The sequence below is a fragment of the Macadamia integrifolia genome, unplaced genomic scaffold (genome assembly GCF_013358625.1).
Source record: "Macadamia integrifolia cultivar HAES 741 unplaced genomic scaffold, SCU_Mint_v3 scaffold2595, whole genome shotgun sequence".
NCBI lineage: Eukaryota > Viridiplantae > Streptophyta > Magnoliopsida > Proteales > Proteaceae > Macadamia > Macadamia integrifolia.
Genome location: NW_024868821.1, coordinates 25,309 through 45,218, shown reverse-complemented (window position 1 = coordinate 45,218; position 19,910 = coordinate 25,309). Strand labels below are relative to the sequence as shown.

Sequence of the window (19,910 nt, the reverse complement as noted above, 5' to 3'; positions counted from 1 at the left end):
GGCGCCACTGAAATCCTCCCTTTCTTCCTCTTCCTTTCTTCTTCCCTTTCTTTTTCTCTCTCCTCTTTACTTTTCTCACCAAACGTACGGGGGTAATAAATGGAAAGAAAAGAAGTCATAAAGCTTTATATACTATTCCTATTTAAATGAATAGTGTCGGATGGGTCACTCAGGTGGGTGGGGTACCCACCTGTCATACCCACCCGAGAGTCAAACTTGGGATTTTGACCGGGCTCGGACCTCGGCTCAAACCCCACCCCAGGCATACGTTGTAGCCTACATATATATCTTAAAATACAGATATAATACCTGTTTTATCCGTACATAGCCTTATGGTAGGTGCACGTACACGGTTTGGGTACTCCCGTCTCTTCTGGCACTGGCTCGGACTTGTCGGGCCAGCCGGTGTTTAAGGTCACCCGTGCCATCATAGCCCATAAGGAACCCGCTCTAACATCCTCTGGCTCGGTTCCTGCATGGTTAAACCGGTTCAACCACGAAATCAGACCGGGTTTAAGAAGTGGGATATTACAATAAGACTTTCTATTTTGTAAGTTTCTATTTTCAGATTTAGTAACTAGTTGAGTTTCTAATTTTTAGTTTCCTATTTCAGTTTTTGGAAGCTAAAGTTAGTTTTTATTTCATGTAACCCCTATCACTATTATAAATAAAGCTATGGCTCTTTTAATGAGCCACGATTTTTGACAAACTACATGGTTGCTGCTGCTGTTTTCTCTGCAAGAGAACTTCCTTGTGTTTGATCAAGGTATTGGGTTGGTGTTCGATCCAACGACTCTTTGCGGCGTGAAGTCCAAGAGGTTCCTCTTCAAGTGTTCCTTTTTTCTCTTTCAAAGTCTTCTTTTCAAAGGTTTGTTACTGTTCAAACAAATCAGGTAACAGATCTGATCTTCTTTAAATATCTGGTTTCGAATTTCCCAGATTTCTCCTACCTGATCTTTCACTGATCAGACCAACCAGCCACCTGATGGCTCCCCTATTCTGGTCGAGTGTTAGGCCTATTGAGAGGGTGGTTCGATCCTAATTTTGGGTCAATCAGACCTGAAATTTTATTGTTATAAAAATTCTCTCTATTCTGGCCGATTCTGGTTTCTGCCCAGAATTTTGAATCACTTTGTTCTGGATGTTGCTGATTGGTTGCTGGCCCAATGTTTCATTGTTTAGTCTTATTAATTGGTGATTTAAGTCCTTAATTCCTTGGCTGATTATTCAGTTACAGAATTTCTGAAATTGTTGAGATCGATGAATTTTCCGATATTTTATTGGGCTGGTTCTGGTTGTTCTTCTGATTAAAAGTTCCTGCAGTTTGGGCTGGTTTGACTTGTCAAATCTATTCCTACATTACTCTCTCTTTCCCTTATACTTTCCCTATACGTATTCAAACTCCCCTACCCCCAACTTCTTTTCTGATTCGCCTAGAAAAGCAAATTTCCTCTCTCTTTCTACACTAATAATTTAAAATCCCTGAATTACCCCTGATCCTCTCCCCCTTCCCACACCCTCTGCATCTCCCTCCCTCCCTCCCTCCCCCCCTCCCCTCACCCCCTGCATCTCCCTCCCCCGACCCCACAACCTGCTACCTCCCCCCGCTCCCCCTCTTCCTCGCCACCCCATCCCTGCAACTCACTGCCTCACCTGACCCTACCTCCTCTTTAACTCCCTGCCCCCACCCCGCATAAGTTCTAAAAACCTTCAATCATTGTCTCTGGAGGAAAGCAACTGTAGATCGACCTCTACAGGAATCAGGGGATCTATAATAGACAAAGAGAAAGATTGGGGCAGGGTAAGATCAAGGACACACAACATCTTCTTGAGATAATCGGAGAGGATCTGATTGTTCGCTACGGCTGATCGTAATCCTTTGCCAGTGGCGATCAGGGTTGGAGGTGGAAGAGAGATGATGAAACTTTTAGGCTGTGGAAATCGTTGCAAAATACCAAGAAACCAACAACCTTGATCAGTATAGATGGATTGATGACTACAAATGATGCAGAAGAGAGGATTGTGTAGCGAAAATGTGTTTCAACAAAGAAAGTTGAAAGAAAAAAATGGAAGAGGAAAAGCTAATGGCCTTCTCTCCTCCCTCTTGAGCTTTCGGAAACTCTCTACCTCTCTCTGTCTCTATCTACAACTTTTTCGGTTTCTGCTTTTCTTCCACGTCTGTAATGAGATCAAAATGGCGAGAACAAAGCAAACAACAAGAAAATCCACATGAGGAGGGGCTACTCGCAAGCAGATGTCCTACCATGACTCGCAGCATACAGTGACGGTGTATGTGTGATACAAGATCCCTCACCATGCCTTTAGGTGGAAGATGCCTGACCCTTCCGATGTTGACAGGATTCAGGTTTACAAAAGACCTGACTTGCATCTCTAGGACAAGGTCAAAATAAACTAGAATTTTTTTTTCTGGGCTTTAGTATGATTATATCCCAAGGGAGAGAGGGGGACGAAGTTAGGGGAGAGGGAGATGCAGGGGTGAAGGGGACACAGGTAGGAAGAGGGGAGGGATATACGAGGGGGGGAAGAATGGGAAGGGTAGATGCATAGGGGTAGGGGTGGGGGATGCAGAGGGTGGCCGAGGGGTGGTGGTGGGCTGGAGGTGGGCTGCCATTTGAGGGTTGTGGGAGGGGAGAGGAGGGGAGGAGACAAGGGGTAATTTTGGAATTTTGAATTATTAGGAGAGAAATAGATGTGAATATTTGCTTTCTAATAAGTTTATGGTAGGGGAATTTGAGTAAATATAAGGCAAGTATAGGGAAGTGAGAGTAATTAGCCCAAAAATAAATTCTACAATAAGCAATTTATTCACATACAAGATACAAAATGACCATCATCTCTTGAAAGGTTTAAATAATGAGAAACGATGCCTCTAAAAAATATAGTAACTTAGAAAATATTACAAGTGAATAACAATAAAGCATGCCAGGGATCAATTATAAAATTTCAGCTGCCAAATTCAAGGATAATGTATTTTGGATTGGTACCCGAGATAGCCAGCCATTAAAGAAACGCCCCAAACTGTGCTTTCCCTTCCTCTGTTGTATGGACTAATGTCAGCTGTTGTCTATGTTCAGAAAAGGATAAAAAATACACTGTTCATTAGCTTTTGTTAAAAATCCAGACAAGAAGTCAAAAATAGATGAATTAATTGTTAATGTATACATAAAATATATTAGTTAAAAAGCTATAGTTATTCGACTGACACAGCTTAGACCTTTAATAGTTCCTACATTTTCTTCAAATATTAGCATGCGGTAGTACAAGCATAAGTGTCAACATAGAAACACCTCCAACAGTTGAAAGGCTACAGATTATCCCTGTCACAGTTATAACCAATGAAGAGCATCTCTTACAACAAAAATAAATAAATAAATAAATGAAGAGCATCTCAAGAGATAAAAAATAGGAAATTATGGTTTAGAATGCCTAGATGCTTACACATATCAACCCATCCATTGTGCATTACATTATTGACATCCACATACACTAGCACTCGACCACTATTCATTTGTTAAGAATGTTGCTACCTCCATGGACCAAAAACACATTAACCAATTTAGTAAAACAAAAGGCTGCACCAGTAATCAGCAGCCTATCAATTGGCAAGCCTAGCAGTTTCAGTTTCACCCACCAAAATATTGACAAAAAATAAAATAAAAAATAAAAAAGGAGGGGAAAAAAATAATAAATAGCCCGACCTATTTAAATTGCATGATTTACTTGTAGGTTTCAGTTTTCTGAACATTTAAGTAACCGAACAAACCAGAAAAAGATTCATATTAAAGAGATTTATCAATAAAATACAAGGCAAAGCAACATGATTTGTCCAATGATATTTCCTTGCAATAGTCAAACAGTTCGCATGTTTAGAACCCATAGTCTCAAATGCAGGAAGACCAAGCTTTGAATACATTAATCCGGGTCCTACTAGAGGTGGCAACCTCAAGAAATACCTGTTTTCTCAACTCAACTGAACTAAGACTCATCCCAACTAAATGATGTCAGTGCTCCTCATGCTTATCCTAAGAAAAAACAGATTTTTTGACAAGTATATATGGTGTATTCTAAGAGAGTCCAATTAGTCTTTATTTAGCTACTAATTGTCATTATAAACTTCTATTTCCTATCCTGGTTAAGTTAAGTAAGACATTTAAAGTCCCATAACAATAACCTACTTCCTATTTTTCCTTACTGTCCTCCATTTCTGTAAGCCCTAATCATTTCTAACCTCTTCCAGTGTAAGCATATAAGAACAAGATTCATGTTGAGACTCATCATTAGCCCTTTTAAGTACGAACCAACCACCATGCAGTGGTAACGAAATAAGAATGACAACAGGAGGTGCTCATCCTTATTACCGGATATAGAATAAATATGGAACAACCCAGTGTCACAAGGACTGCCAATAAATAGTCTTGTCCCTTATATCTTTTCTGCATAATGATTGTGCCCCAAACCTGCAGAAGGAATTAAGTATGTCAGCTTATCCAGCCACATTTTTTATAATTTGCATAATTTCATAACATACAAAATAAATAACATCAATGCATCTAATGTTAGATATCAAAAGGATGTTGTATGCCAGACCTTGCACCCATAACTGAAACAGTCCCAAGTAAATTTGCATGGAGGGATTCAGTGTGGTAAAAAATACATTTTGAACTAAATAAAATCAACTTACCATTACAGGTATCATCTTGGCACACTTTGCAAGTGTTTGAACTGGAAAACTGACATACTTCAGGGCCTGAAGAATGAACTTAATGTCACTATATTACAACAGAAGTTTTCTCCCATTGCTCAACTCTTAACAAAAGCTAACCGTGTAATATCAGTTTAAAGCAAATGGAGAAGCCTGTGATTTTGTCATTTGTTGTAAAATTTATATCATTTTGCAGGAATATATTATGGTAAAAGATATCGCAATGTATATACCTCATACTGGCATGTTGTGGTCAGTATGTTTGATACTGATATTAGGCAATACTTATAAATTGGAGCAACAGGGTCCAAGGCCTTTTTGCTTGCCTGTAGAAGGAATGAGAAAAAAAAAATCATGTCAATTATGCTTCTTAAGTCTAGTAAATATTTAACAGATATTAACTACTCACCAGTAAAGCTCCTGCAGACACAGCAGATGTCGTAATGCGGTTGCAGAAGACAAGAAACAATGAGTATTTAAAAAATTCTTTGTTTTCCCCATAAGGAACTCTCATGATCTTTTCCTGCAGGAATATAACTTGTTCTTCAGCTAAAAGCGTAAAGTGAGCAGCTCTGAACTCCCCCCCCCCCCCCCAACACCAAATTTTTTTGTTGATCATTCTGAATAAAATAAACTTTCATTTCATAACAAGTAAATAAATAAGTGAAAAAGAGGTAAAATAAAAGTAAGATCTTCCACAATGCACATATTACACTCTCCCTCCACACGCCATAACATTTTTCCGAAGCCTGCATTCTGGAGGTGTTTATCACCCACCAAGCAGATTAAATTGAAACTCACCTAACAAGTTGACAGATAAAATTATGAACAGGAAAGAAAGAAGCAATGCCAGGATGGCCCGGGTCAAATCCCACGATTGATACAATAAATCCAATATTTCCCCTATAGTAAAACATATGCATGCCTTCGAAACAAAGAAACATCTTGAATTCGTTCACAGATAAATACAAATTCTAAAAGCGAAATCTGCAATCAAGGGCATCTATGTAAGTGATGATAACTAAGATGAGGAGGAAATGAAAGTAGAATCGTACCTGTAAGACACCATAGATAACAAGGGTGGTTATGATCCCAACGACAGCGAAGACACCCTTCCACAAGTTGTTCTCTTTCACAGCAGGTAATGGAGGTTCGGCCATAGCCCATCCAAACCAGCACTGCTCAATGATTCAATGAAACAGAAAGGAAAAAAAACAAAAAAGTCTATCAAATAAAAGCCTCGAGAATACCATTCAAAGCGGCAGAAAATATATAAAATGAAGATGAAATTACGAGACTGTAATGGAACCCGCCGGTGATCAGCGCTAAAACTCACCGGAAAGATTTAAAATGAAGTGAAAAAACCGATGGATTTAGGAATGCGAGCTTTCGGAATCGAGAGATTTAGTTCGATATGGGACCACGGTAAGGAGAAAAGAGAAGAAAGAGAGGAGGAGGAAGAGAGAGTCAGAAGGACACGCGTTATGATGAGATGAGAAGAAAGAGGCAAAGAGAGAGGGTTTAGCGCGGGTTTTAGTCTTTTATGTGAAAGCTTTTGGAATTTGCGAAGCTTTTGAAGCTTAATTAGATTAATGATCGGAAAAGAACTGCGCCGCCGGACGGGCTTCGGATCCTCTGATGGTCTGATCCTCAATCTCGTTTTTGAACGTCGCCGGCGTTTTGCTCCTCCATTCGCTCGTTAAGGTTTTAGACTTTTTGAGACTTTACAGAGTTTATTAGACATTTAGACGTTTGTGCTTCCTTCATCTCCGCCACGTCAGCCGCTCCCGGGTTGGCTTCGTTGACCTCCTCATGACTCTGCACGTGCTATGCGTGCTCAGATGCTGCGAGCCCTCAGATGCTCGCTAGGAGCGCGGAAGAGGATCCCCGTCCACGCGATATACCCCCACCGTAATCATAAGGCCAGCATCGGCGCTCAAAGAACTGGTGCCCATTCTGTATCGGATCGGCTTGGTTTTGTCGGATTGGATCTGTATTTGCCTTGTTCGATCTCGATTCTTGATCGATCTCATACCGTTGAAAGTTGAAACAATACGAACATAAGATAACAAGGTATTTCTTTTCAATAATGGCTGATCTGGATTGGGATCCGATCAGTTTCGCCGGTCAAATCAGATATCTTAAGTGATTATTATTATTATTATTATTATTATTATTATTATTATTATTATTATTATAATAGACACAAGATCACAATTTTTATTCAAAGCGATAGCTATTGGAAACCACGTACCACAAATGGCAACATGGATGCGCACTTGTTGTTTTACAATCTTTTTTTTTTTAGACGGTTTTTCCTTTTAGAAAAATGAATAAATAAATATGAGGACGGATGTATTTTTAAACTCTCATCGGGGTATTGCTAAGTGGGTGGTTGGTTGGTTACCTTTATATGGGTATTTGGGTCTTCTCATTTTCTAACGGTTTATTAAGTATTGTAATATCTCTATAACCTTCTTTTGTTTAGTATATTGCCTTCTTCATTTTGGAGTGGACCTATTACACAAAATATAAAATAAAATAAATCTTATGGCAAAGTAACTGTAAGGTTTTTCCTTTTTTCCACTTGGATTGGATACCTTTTAAAAGAATGGCAACAAATTCATTGACGTGGCTGATCAACGTATTAAAGTAAACCTTTGTTTAGGGGTATTAAATATTAAAGTAAACTTATACAAAATATACATTTTTTTTAAAGAATTATTTAAAGCACTGAAGATATATTTCAATCTTGTGGACTTATAATTTGCGAGGTTTACTATTAGATTTTTTCTTTTTTTTTTGGTAAAGTAGTATTATAAAGTCTTGAGACCTCTTTAATAAGCATTTTTCAAGTTTTCAACCATAGGACCCTGTTATGTATGGATTGAATCTTTTTGTTTGATTTTTCAATGATTTGTGTTAGATTGATGTCGAGTTTATTTTTAATGTTTGTAATTAACACATTAGAAGGTCAATGCCAAATTTTAACCATAGTTAAATAATGATGTAAGCAACATGAGAGAATAAAACATTTGCAAAATATAATAGTATATCATAGGTATGAAGATATAATTTGACTGAAATTTTTTCTTACCATAGATATAATGATGAGAAAGTGCTTAAAGTAAGGTATTACAGTTTATCTAGACGAGCAATTCTTGTGATGCTCTCTTGCCAGGTTTCACTGGAGATAAAATATTGTGAACCTATTATCTCAATTTTGTATGGCTTCTTTTATTTATTTTTAAACGGGTTAATCAATGTATGACTTATGTATAGTATATTAGTTATTATGCATTACAAAATGTAGTAGTATCGCTGGAGATTTATGAATTTTGATAAATATTTGGCAGACACTGTATTTGACAATTATATTGATAATTCATTTCGTATATACTATATGGAAAAAAGAAGCATATGCTACCTCTCTACAGATTTCTCAATGATTTTCTCATACAATAAATTGTGGAGAAAATTGTAACGCCACCCTGAACGTTGGTATTTATTCAATGTCACATGTTGTACGTTTTTTAAATAACAGAAGATACCCCTATTGATTTAATAAATGCCAAATCCATCACTATCGTTAGTTGTCCCTGTTAAGTTAAGGAATAACTGATAGTTATTTTTTCTAATACCCAAAACACCCCCGTGACCTTAGAATCTTACCTTCGCCCCTTCTTCACCCCCTCCACTTTCAGTATTCCCGAGAACAATGGCTGCCGCTCTAAAATGTGGAGCTCTTCTTCTATCCGGTAAATCCTATATCAGCCTACCCTCACCAAGCCCTCCTTCTTTGGTCATCTCCTCCTCAGAAAACCATCCCCTTCTCTTCTCATCTTCTCTAATCGATCCTTTTTCCGTTCTTCACTGAAAGCTTCAGATGCAGATTTCAACCTTGCCACTTCCCCTCCAAAACCAGATTCTTCTGGGGATCCTCCACCTTCAGAACCATCCATCCCTCAATCGGAACCCATAAAGAGCTTGGTAGATACGTTGGACATCAGGGTCGGACGAATTCTCAAAGCCTGGAGATACCCAGAAGCAGATTCACTCTATGTTGAAGAGGTAGACGTTGGAGAGCCTGAACCCAAAACCATATGTAGCGGTCTCGTCAATTACATCCCTCTGGATCACATTCAGGGCTTACAAGTGGTCGTTCTTGCCAATATGAACCCTAGGAGCATGCGTGGGATCAAGTCGAGTGGAATGCTTCTTGCTGCTTCTGATGCATCGCGTGAGAACGTTGAGCTGCTCTTGCCTCATTAGGGTTCAATCCCTGGTGAGAGAATCTGGTTTGGAACGGAAGAGGAGAAGGAAGGTTAGGGTGATCCTTCGTCAGCTAATCAGATTCAGAAGAAGAAGGTTTGGGGAACGGTTCAGCCTCGTTTCAAGACCGATGAGTATTGCATTGCGGCTCTTGTGGTTGATGAGGGTTAGGGGTTGCATCCCATGAGGACCTCTGCAGGTTTGGTCGTGTGTCCATCTCTCAAGAACGCTCGCATTTCCTAATATTGGCATGGCTCGCTTGGTAGTAGTGATGTAGTCCAGCCCATCAACTGGGATTTCCAGTTTTATATGTTACAGGGAAAACTAAATCTCCGATTCCGTGAACTGTCCTGATTCCTGAATGGATGAGTATTCTGGTCCTGATTTGGTTGATGAACCCTTTTGATTGATGCAGTTATTTTCCCCATTTATGTTGGAAATGAAAATTTGGTCTCCCAATTTTGTTGATTCAATAAATCCAAGCCTTCATCCTCTGCAATCACACGGGGTTCTTAGGAAACAAAAGATGCAGAATTAGATGGCGAGAACATTTCTTCGCACCATTTCTCACCAGGAACATATGATGAAGAAGACGTCGACAATTGCGAAGACGATGAATCTATCTTTCTTCTCTTATCAATCTCTTCACCGCCACCATCATCACGACTGCTTCTTTCACGGGCATCACCATCTTTATTGGACTTCTTCTTCTTCCTTAAGTTATGACAGATGGCCTGAATTTTGCTGTCGACAGAGGATCTCACAGCACTTAGCTTTGCAGAGTCTGCGAATCCAAACTTAACCACATCGTCTCTGAGGTTAGGGAAATTCAAGCGAGCGTACTCACCGGCTCACCGCGTAGTTTATGTGCAGCACGGTCATAGGCATAAGCTGCTGCTTCGGCAATATCGTGTGTTCCCAACCAGATCCTCATCCTGTTATGTGGTAGTCTAATTTCTGCAACCCATTTCCCCCAATGCCTCTGTCTCACCCCTCTGTAGAGCTTCTTCCTACATGATCTCAAGCCAGTACCTGTAAATGCATAATCCTGAATTCTCTGCAGGCGTGGTCGTGTGTCCATCTCTCAAGAAGAGATCCGCATTTCAAAGTGGCAGCCATTGCTCTCAAGGATACTGAAGGTGGAGGGGGTGAAAAAGGGACAAGGGTAAAATAATAATAATGTTACATTGAGTGAGGGGTTTTGGGTATTTAAGAAAATAATCAACAGTTATTCTTTTAATGATAGGGATGGATTTGATATTTATTAAATTAATAGGAATTATCTTTGTTATTTTGAAAAGTATAAGAGGTGGCATTGTAATTTTTTTAAATTTTCTCTAAAGTATAGATCCCATATAAATAATACCTTTCTAAAATCTTTTTTTTTTGGTAGAAATACCATTCTAAAGTGACATCGGTGTACACCTTGCAAATTCCTTTTACATTGTCCTAGTAGTAAACCCTCCCCCTTCAGACAAAATAGTTGTTTAGATGGTCTAAAAAGAAAGCCCATCCTTAAATGGGCACATAATTGTGCCTCATGGAGTTGTAATGTGCCAACTCACACTTAGATATATAGCATGGTTTGGATTGCCAATATATTAAATTTCAAGACATTTGTTTTTTATTGGATAGAATTCAAGACCAATTTATATCTTATGTTTTGTAGTGATGATCACATCACCTTGAAAAAAATAGAAAGGAACAAAGGTATATTGGTTGGAGAGGTATATAAAAATGGATAAAGATAATAGAGTCAAACCCATGACCTCATGGGACATCCCCACACTTCTGCACGCTATTGGCATGATACCTATGACCTACCAAGTACCAACTGCTTTAGCAATTGTCTTAATTGGCTAAGACTTCAGCACTATAGGATCTTATCTCAAAAAAAAAAAAAGCGCTATAGGACATAATTGTCAACAAATTTTTTGCCACAATTGATCTGCCACGTGGAAACCAGGGTTAACCACGGAGGCTTCTATGGACAAGTCGTCCATGGGACTGGTACTCTTAGGAGTCCATTTATATAATGGGCTCTAATATTAGGTCCAGTATATCACCCATGGGCTTGGCCCTCAGCGCGAAACATGTACTCGGCGGCTTCATTGTAATTTGATCAGAGAAGCAGGAATATATTGGTCAATTACACAAGATTTTTATAAACCTCGCTCTTCATCTTCGTCGCCATAAACCCTAGGTCGGCCGCTGCAGACCGGACTGTCTAGTTCATCCAGGTATCTCTTCCTCTATCTCGTCTGCTTTTTTTTTTTAGGTCTCAGTACTTAATTATTTCTATGGATCCTTTTTAGTATTTTAATTGTATTAGAATTCACTCAAGTTCACAGATTCATCTTTATCTATGCTAGATTTGCTCTTTTTATGGTTATGTAACTTACACTTTTTGAATCATTGGTTCTGCTTGTCTTGCTCGAATGTTTTCTTCGGAATTTTTCCATAACGAAGTCGAATGACAGGCAAGTGAGTCTCTAATCTGGGAGCTACTAATTAGTTCTCAAACCAGGGTTTTTCGTTGCGCAATTTGGTCTTGACCGCAAACTCAGTATTGCACTTGGAGCGAAATGGAAGTAAAAATTCGTTTAGAAAACTACGAGTTCTTATATCCAGAAAACTGATTTGTGTGATTGATTCTTGATTCGTGCAACCACTGCTTGAGACGCTGGTACCGAACTTTATTTTCAGGCCAATGAAATGAATTTGGTTGTGTTTTTTCTGTAGAGCAGGGTTTAGAATCTGTATTCATCTTGTTCTGCTCCAGTGACCGGACTACTTACTGGGTTCAACGGTTCAACCTATCTGAGCCTTGCAAGAGTTGCTAGGTCTAACCGAATTCACCAGCTCTTCTGGTCCTAAAATCTGTTTTCAATAACCTACAGGGGAAAATATGCTTTGAACATGGTTTAGGGAGAAAATCATGTGATTTTGGTGAATTACCTTTGTATATACAACATTTATAATATTCCATTTGACATTCTTACTCGCTTCATGATGCCTATTTTTTTTTTGTTTTTTTGTTTCAAAAGTTTCAGTTCTTTTGTTTCTTTTTATTTTTTGTCTGTTTTTCCCCTTCCTGTGTTCATTATGGTTTCCTTGTGCATTTTTCCAGGTTTGATTGATTAGAGTTGGGGGAGGGGGGAGTTTCTTTGGCGACCAATGGCGCCTCCTACTAAAGGTATTGGCTTGCCATGCTTCTGGTGTGTCTTATGTTATAAATAACATATATTAAATCCTGGTTCTTGAAAATGTTCACTCATAGTTTTACCTTGTCTGCTTTATTTATTAGTTACTCTCTGTACATTATATATGTTCGGCCCCACAGTTCTATTGACACATGGAACTGGTTTATTTTTGTTATTGTCTTGTGATCTTCTCAGTACCATTGTGGTTGGTAGTGGTGCCCTTGTAGAGTACTTTTCCCATCATTTGATTCCAGCTAGGTAGCTTAGCTTACTTCAGTGTATCAATGTGATGGATTACTGTTCTCTATGGACTATTTCATGATCATTAACCTTTTCCTTTTAGTGGATTTGTAATCAAATTAGTGTAATCAATGGAAGACACATTCTCAACCTGTGCAATTGATGGAGTTGGGAGTATGTTAGGGTGTCAATTTGTATGTTAATAGATTTGCATCCATCAGTTATGTGCTTTTGTATCAGCTCCAGCCTCCAGGTATCTAAAAAGTGTGTTGGGAATGTATGCAGTACTTCTCTCATAGCTTTCTTGGAGTCGATAGTCATTCACCAGGAAACCATGTTGCTCTGGAAATTAGACATTGAGTGCTTTACTTGATTCATATTTGAATCATTTGCAGGGAATAGCACTATGATAGTGGATTAGTGTGGTTGCCTTAAAAAATACACATTGAAATACTTGAAATTCTCCTTTGATCTACATTCTGAAAACTCATGCTTTATTCTCATTTCTGCTGATAGATTTGGTGTCTATGTGTATCTCTTGATCATTTTCCTGGACTAAAGTGCTTTGTCAATTATGCAGCCGCCGCTACAAAGAAGGCTGATCCAAAGGCACGGGCCTTGAAGGCTGCCAAGGCTGTGAAATCAGGTGCATCTTCCTTGAAGAAGAAGGAAAAGAAGATCCGAACTTCGGTTACATTTCATCGGCCGAAGACATTGAAGAAGGAAAGGAACCCGAAGTACCCCCGCATTAGTGCACCCCCGAGGAACAAGCTTGACCATTATCAGATACTAAAGTTTCCTCTTACCACAGAATCAGCGATGAAGAAGATTGAGGACAACAATACTCTGGTTTTTATTGTTGATATCCGTGCCGACAAGAAGAAGATAAAGGATGCAGTCAAGAAGATGTATGATATTCAGACCAAGAAAGTGAATACCTTGATCAGGTAAACCAAAGCCCACCTCAATTTTGTACTTTATGTTCAATTTAAGGGTGTCCGATGTTGGCTATGAATTTTTTGATGTTATTGGAGAAGATTCACCATTTAAGAGTAACTTATGTCCTAGGACAATAATTAGAAATTATAGGTAATCAAACAATCGGTATGTAAATTGGTATGGGTAACCATTTGATAAGGGTTTCTATGAAAGGGAATCCTTTTTTTTTTTTATGCTATACTTTTTCCAGATGGGATATTGCCGATACAAGGTGGGGTAGGATGTCATTTGGGTTTTGGTTCAATGCTAAAATGGGCATGCCTGGCACAAGGGGCTACTCATTGAGTGAAATCCTTAACCATTAAGTTTCGTATGTGAAAGACAGATCTGACAAAGTAGCCCTACTAAAGGTGATTAACCCCAAATGTACACCAACCTAGTTCTGCTTTATAGAATGGTTAGCACATCATTGTTCATGTTCCCAAAAGTACTTGGATTGAGACAGCTTATTTTGTAGTCTCCACCGAACAATTTTTTAGGATTGGAAATCTAGTTTTATCTTATCATCCATAAGAAAGATAAGTAAATATATTTATATATATATATATATATTCACTAAATGTTAAATGCTGAGCTGGAGACAACAAAGGACATTGACTGTTCAAAACAACTAATTTTTCTTATGGGGAACGAAAAAGGGGAGAGAGAGAGAGAGAGAGAGAGAGAGAGAGAGAGAGAGAGAGATAAGTTCTTTTCACAGGTAGAAGGAAGTGTTAGAACTCCCTATGGGTTTGAGATTGAAACCCTATGGAGGAAACCACACAGGAAAAACAAGAACACGAATCTAATAAAATTATGGAGGATCGATTTGTACCTTTCACCTAGTATGCTGAAGATGATTGATGTTGGTCACTCCCACTTTCGCTCTATTGGCTTGGCTATGGATCTTCTACAACCCCTTAAACCTCCTTGGTTCTCTCACTTTAGTGGTAAAGTGGGGAAGAATGAATAATGGTTGTAGGGACCCAAAACCTAGTATTTATAATACTGTCCTGCACTCAAAACCCTAAACCACAATGGGTTGAGCCAGCATATCCCTAAGCTTGAGAGTGGACCGAACCGGTTCATGCAATTTGACTCTCACCCATTTAATCAACCCGAATAATTAATTTAGCCCATAAATCCAACAGGAAGCACAATCAGGATTCATGCTAGCCACTAGTAGTTGGGGATCGCTAGGGTATGTTGGTTGAATTGTCATTTTCTTTTTTGGCGTGTCATTTAATTCTGTAATTAAGCAGTTAATTTTGATAATTGACGCCAATTTGCTTCTCTTTGTTGGAATTATTAACAGTTTATTGATAAAGAAAAAAAGAAGATTGGTACAAACCTCCAAGAGGGGAAATAGCAATGAGATAAATGATTGTACCAATAACTGAAGCATTTCTAACCTTTACCTGCTCCCTTTTTGTGTTAAGTTCTTTTTGGCTTTTTCCCTACTGTATTAATTTGTAAATTGTTTGATGTCTCTGATGATACCTACTTTTATTCTTCTGCTCTCTCAGGCCTGATGGGACAAAGAAGGCGTATGTGAGGTTGACTCCTGACTACGATGCCTTGGATGTGGCAAACAAAATTGGGATAATTTAAGCCCCTTGTTAGCATTTGTTTTTTCTATAAAATGTGTATTTCTGACCCTAGTGATTCTATCTAGGATATGGCAGTTCTTTGAGCAAACTTTGAGCATAGAGACGGACCTGCATGTCTATGTTTCGATTTTGTTAACTATTAAGGAGGATGTTTCTGTTGTCGATATTTTGATTAATTACATTTCAGAGTTGATTTGGGTGCATGGTTTGAATCTCAATTTTGCATAGTTTCTTTTGAGGCAACAGATTAAGGATAATACACTCCCCTGTTTGTTTGGTTGGAAGTGAATAGAATAAGAGAAAATGTGGCATTTTTTTGCAAAATCATGACAGCTTTCGCCTAAGAATTTGAGAGAGGATGAATGTTCACTACTCTTAAATCAATTTCAGATTTCAGAAAAGATATATTAGCTTTTCTTTTCCATGACAAACAGGTTCCACTCCACTGCATGTTCCACTGCCTGTTCCAGTGAGAGAGCACTTAGTGGCAGTTGTAGTAGGCCCACCATGACCAAAGAAAAAGTGGGCGTGGGCGTGGGCGTGGGCGTGGGCGTGGGCGTGGGGTGGGCCTGGGTGGGGGGTGGGTGGGACTTGCCGGTGGGAAAAGATCATCCCTGGAGAAGGGAAAAAAATCTTGGTTCCCTCTTACCATAAGAATGGTTCAGATTACATTCTAGGTGTATCAATGGTTATCGGTCTACCTGTTGCAGCCATTTAATCTGGTATAGAGAATCGGGTGACAAACTAAAACATTGAATATTTTGAAGGAATTGATAAGAGTAATTTATCTTTCATCTTTTCTCACCTCCTTTCGTTAGCTCTTGTTGTTAAGTCGTAAAACTTACCCAAGAAGAGAAGTTTAAAGTTTAGTAGAGGTATGAGGATGAAGACATTTACAAGTTATCTTTATAGGAAGATAGAATTCACATCAAAGTAGAGATTGCTAGAGATACAGTATCTTGTATTTCCATTGATTTTAAAAATAGGTTAATTAATTCTAAAAAGCCGTTAAGAATTCGACGGCCTCGAGTGGAAAACCCAAGGTTCTCTCTTCACCCATAATGGAAAACTCTCTCTCTCTCTCTCTCTCACTCTCTCACTCTCTCTCTCTCTCTCTCTCTCATACACATGACATTGTCAAATGGTTCTACTATGTATTACCACCTTTACAGAAAAAAAGTACTACAACCTAAAAGGAGAGTTTACTATCAAACATATAAAATCATAATTCAGCTTCGATAGCTTTCTTTAACACATCTGGACTCTAAAGAGATAACCTTAAACTTAAAAGCTTTATTACTCCAACCCGTGCAACCCCACGAGAGGCGGATTTAGGGATCACATGCAATAATCACACAGCTCGGTGACAATAATTATGAATAAAAAACAATGGATTTCCATAATTCATCCTTTAATCATTCACATTTCACTTTGCATGGTATGGTGGTTTGCCGTGCTCGGTGGAGTAGCTGTTTAAGGGTTTGGTCACTTGATATAAGAGGGAGAGAGAGAGAGAGAGAGAGAGAGAGAGAGAGAGAGAGAGGGAGGGATGTGTCTGGAAAGAGCCTTGTCAATTTATTAATTCAAAGGTTTAAGCTAATTTAAGAATAACTTCAATATGTAATAAAGTTATTAGAAAGTACGGGTGTAAATGGATAGTCGAAATCCGAATTCGAATTCTCATTTGTATATGTTTAGGGGTATCCATATCTTGTTAAAGGGTATTTTGATTAAAATTAGAGTTATCCAAAAAACAATTATCCAATCTGATTAAATAATCAATTAATGATTTTGAGGGCTCTTGAAGTTTAAACAGGTTCTATAGAATGAGAAAGATGAATTAAGAACATATTATATTCATTGGGGAGAGAAAGGTTCAGATTACACAAGTCAGAGAGTAAATGGATAGTTGAAAATATGAATTCGATCCGCATCCATTTTCTTTTTGAGGTATCCATATCCGGATCTGAACACATCCGAATTTGATCCGTTTACATCCCTATTAGAAAGTCGTTTGAAATGGCATGAATATATATAATAAGTTAACTTAAAAAAAGAAAAAAAACTTTTACCAGGGCGCGGGGTTTTCGTTTTCAATTTAGTCCGGTCACTTTCTCTTTTATGAGTTCCAAAAAACCCTAATCCAAAACCAAACCGATAAAAATGAGTTCAGTCTGATTCAGTTTCAATTTTTATCAATTCCATCAAACATTAATAATTCTTTTGTTCTTGGCTATTTAATAATATCATTCTAACATAAGTGGAGGAATGAATGTTAATTAATTAAGTAATTAATTACTGTACATAATAAAGAGAGTACACGTTGTCGATCACGTGTTGTCGACAATGCCAACTTACTTTCTTGCTGGTGATTGGATTTTACAAAAGTTTCCCATCTTACTTTTAGGGAATAAAATTAAGCTAACCATGGTTAGCTTAATTAGCCTTCATTTTCGGGCAGCAGTCAAAGTCAATGGAAAGGGAAAGAGTTGACCGACCAATCGAATGTTTGGATCTGCATGAGTATTTTAGGGTTTAAGGGTCAAAGGTCAATCCATTTCCCCTTGTTAATGTTGACCATTCTAATAAGACAAAAAAAAAATAAAAAAAATAGTGCCAGTTAGGGTTGTAAAACAGCGTATCTCAATCAGGTCCAATAGATTCCATTTTCGATTGATCCGATCTAAATTTGTCAGATTCTATCGAACCCTAGAAAAATTATGTGGATTAAGCTCGATTGATTCTAATTCATATTAATCAATTTTTCATCTTTGTGTAAATTTAGAGAAAAAGACATATAAGATACATTGTTGAATCGTCGACTCGTCAGTCTTTAATGCAAAGAAAACGTTGTATTTTGTCTATTTCTATATTGAAATATATGGACATAAATTACATATATAACTAGACTAAAAGAAAATGGGGGAGGGATGCACATTTCACCATAATTTGACTGTCTTAGTGGCCATTGGCATTCTTCCCTCCTCACCCGAACAAGTAAATACGATAACAATATGACAACATTTTTTTTTTTTATTCTTTTTTTCTTGTGAAGTTTTGGATGTAGTAAGGTCTTGGGATAGAACTCTCACTCTAAAAAATCTATATAATAGAAAATTAATGTTAAATAAACCTCTTTTTTATTTTATAAAATATGGGGAAAAGTCTGTTTAGTCTATAAGTTGTAGAGGGTATCTCTAGATTGACACAAAATTTTGTATCATATGACATATAAGATAAAATAGCCACAACATATTTTCTAATCCATGCCAAGTTTTGTCCAAGATGGATCAAATCAAATGAGTTTTTTCTTTTTTGTTTTTCTAACAAAAACAAAAGAGTGTAAATATAATAGGATTTAAAAATACATGAGAATGTACCTGGTTGAATTTGAGTTTGTAAATTTAAAATTTTGCTAATCCACATCTTAGTTATTGGTAGGGTAAAAATTGCCTTGTTAACTTATTGAAAACTTTTGCATTGATAAACAATAATATGTTATTAGCGTCAATATGCTTACCTCGATTAACCAATTGGCACAAATATCAAGAACCTTAATCTCTTACTGTCATTTAACTAACACAATCTGTAGACAAGTCGATAACAAAATATAAAGGGAAATGATATATTATATACTAAGTACTATTAGGTATTACTCCTATGGGATTTTCTCCAAAATTATCATGCTCCTCCCTCTTCTTAGGGGTCTTTGGGCTGAAGTGAAGGGAAGAGAAATAAGCAAATAAATAAATAAATAAAAACACATATAAAGCCCAATTTTCATATTGTCCATCATACCTCACAAAATCATGAATACACATTACAAAATATCAAAATATAATAATTAAAATTCCAAATAAAAAAGAAAAGTATCTTTTTTTTGGTAGCAAAACGTATTTATTCTTGACCTTGAGAATCTCTACCCAAAAAAGTGATAAATTTGATGCATTGACACAAATTCTTATCCAAGATATCACATTTTATTCTCTTAGTTTTTAAGTTTTTAAATGCACATCTCCTTACATTCTATCTATCTACATATTTTTATTTCTATTTTTCTAAATCTTTAATTCAACTCAACTAATTTCAGCCCTATCCCCAACTAAGTGGAGTCAATTACATGAAGCCTTATTGTTTTTTGTTTTATCTTCGCAATTATCTAAACTTATATTAAAAATATTGTTATTTAGCATGAGCATTATCATTTAAGTATCTATATATTTTTTCGTATTTTTTTAAATCTTCAATTTAACCTAAACTCAACATTTTCCCAACTAAGTGGGGTCAACTACAGGGTTTTTTTTTTTTTTTTTTTTTTTTTTTCAATATTCATAGTTAGTTGAATATATTGGAATAGTGTTATTTAGCATGAGCTAATTCATTTAGTTGTCAAAGCGCATTATGAATTAGTATGCCCCCATACCATTATACCACTTGGACAAATTTAATTGCTTAATCAAAATTCATAAGAGGGGTCCATGTATTGGTTATGTGTTGAATTTAGGGTCTCCACTCAATTGTATGGGGTACTTTGAATTAGGAAATATTTTTAACTAGTTGAGATTCTTCACAGTTTTTTGTTTTTTCATAATTTTTAATACTTTAGTTTAACATTTAGAAGAGTTGGATTGACCTCATACCTAGAATAGTAGGAGAGAATGGCATTGCACGTAAATCAAATTTGTGCTCTACTTTCACCTACGGTGTGGCAAAATGGCTATTTGTGATGCAAGTTGCACTCACCAAAAATTCATGGCAAAAATTTTAAGATCTTTTTTTTTTTTTTTTTTCTCTTCCGCATGAGTAGTTATTTAGAATTGAAAAAGAGTTCATACACGCTGATTGTAATTCCTACATGGTCATTGATTATGTGCCTAATAGACA

At 37.3% G+C, this 19,910-nt stretch overlaps 3 protein-coding genes and 1 pseudogene across 3 annotated transcripts; 2 read left to right on the top strand and 2 right to left on the bottom strand.

The window, feature by feature from the left end:
- Window positions 1-2,962: 2,962 nt before the first annotated feature.
- LOC122066805 (UDP-galactose/UDP-glucose transporter 5B-like) lies at window positions 2,963-6,447 on the bottom strand. Its single transcript, XM_042630639.1, has 7 exons — window positions 6,060-6,447; window positions 5,779-5,901; window positions 5,133-5,246; window positions 4,957-5,049; window positions 4,703-4,768; window positions 4,380-4,478; window positions 2,963-3,085 (listed from the first exon to the last, which is right to left on the bottom strand). The coding sequence occupies exons 2-7, from the start codon at window positions 5,881-5,883 to the stop codon at window positions 2,978-2,980; spliced, it is 585 nt and encodes a 194-aa protein (XP_042486573.1). The 5' UTR covers window positions 5,884-5,901; window positions 6,060-6,447; the 3' UTR covers window positions 2,963-2,977.
- A 2,044-nt stretch (window positions 6,448-8,491) lies between these two features.
- On the top strand, window positions 8,492-10,235 carry LOC122066804 (annotated as a pseudogene).
- Window positions 9,508-10,076, bottom strand: LOC122066803 (ethylene-responsive transcription factor ERF061-like). The gene is made up of 2 exons (XM_042630637.1): window positions 9,851-10,076; window positions 9,508-9,779 (listed from the first exon to the last, which is right to left on the bottom strand). The coding sequence occupies exons 1-2, from the start codon at window positions 10,074-10,076 to the stop codon at window positions 9,508-9,510; spliced, it is 498 nt and encodes a 165-aa protein (XP_042486571.1).
- An 858-nt stretch (window positions 10,236-11,093) lies between the features above and the next one.
- Window positions 11,094-15,229, top strand: LOC122066802 (60S ribosomal protein L23A-like). Its single transcript, XM_042630636.1, has 4 exons — window positions 11,094-11,235; window positions 12,126-12,191; window positions 13,019-13,385; window positions 14,943-15,229. The coding sequence occupies exons 2-4, from the start codon at window positions 12,173-12,175 to the stop codon at window positions 15,025-15,027; spliced, it is 471 nt and encodes a 156-aa protein (XP_042486570.1). The 5' UTR covers window positions 11,094-11,235; window positions 12,126-12,172; the 3' UTR covers window positions 15,028-15,229.
- Window positions 15,230-19,910: the final 4,681 nt, after the last annotated feature.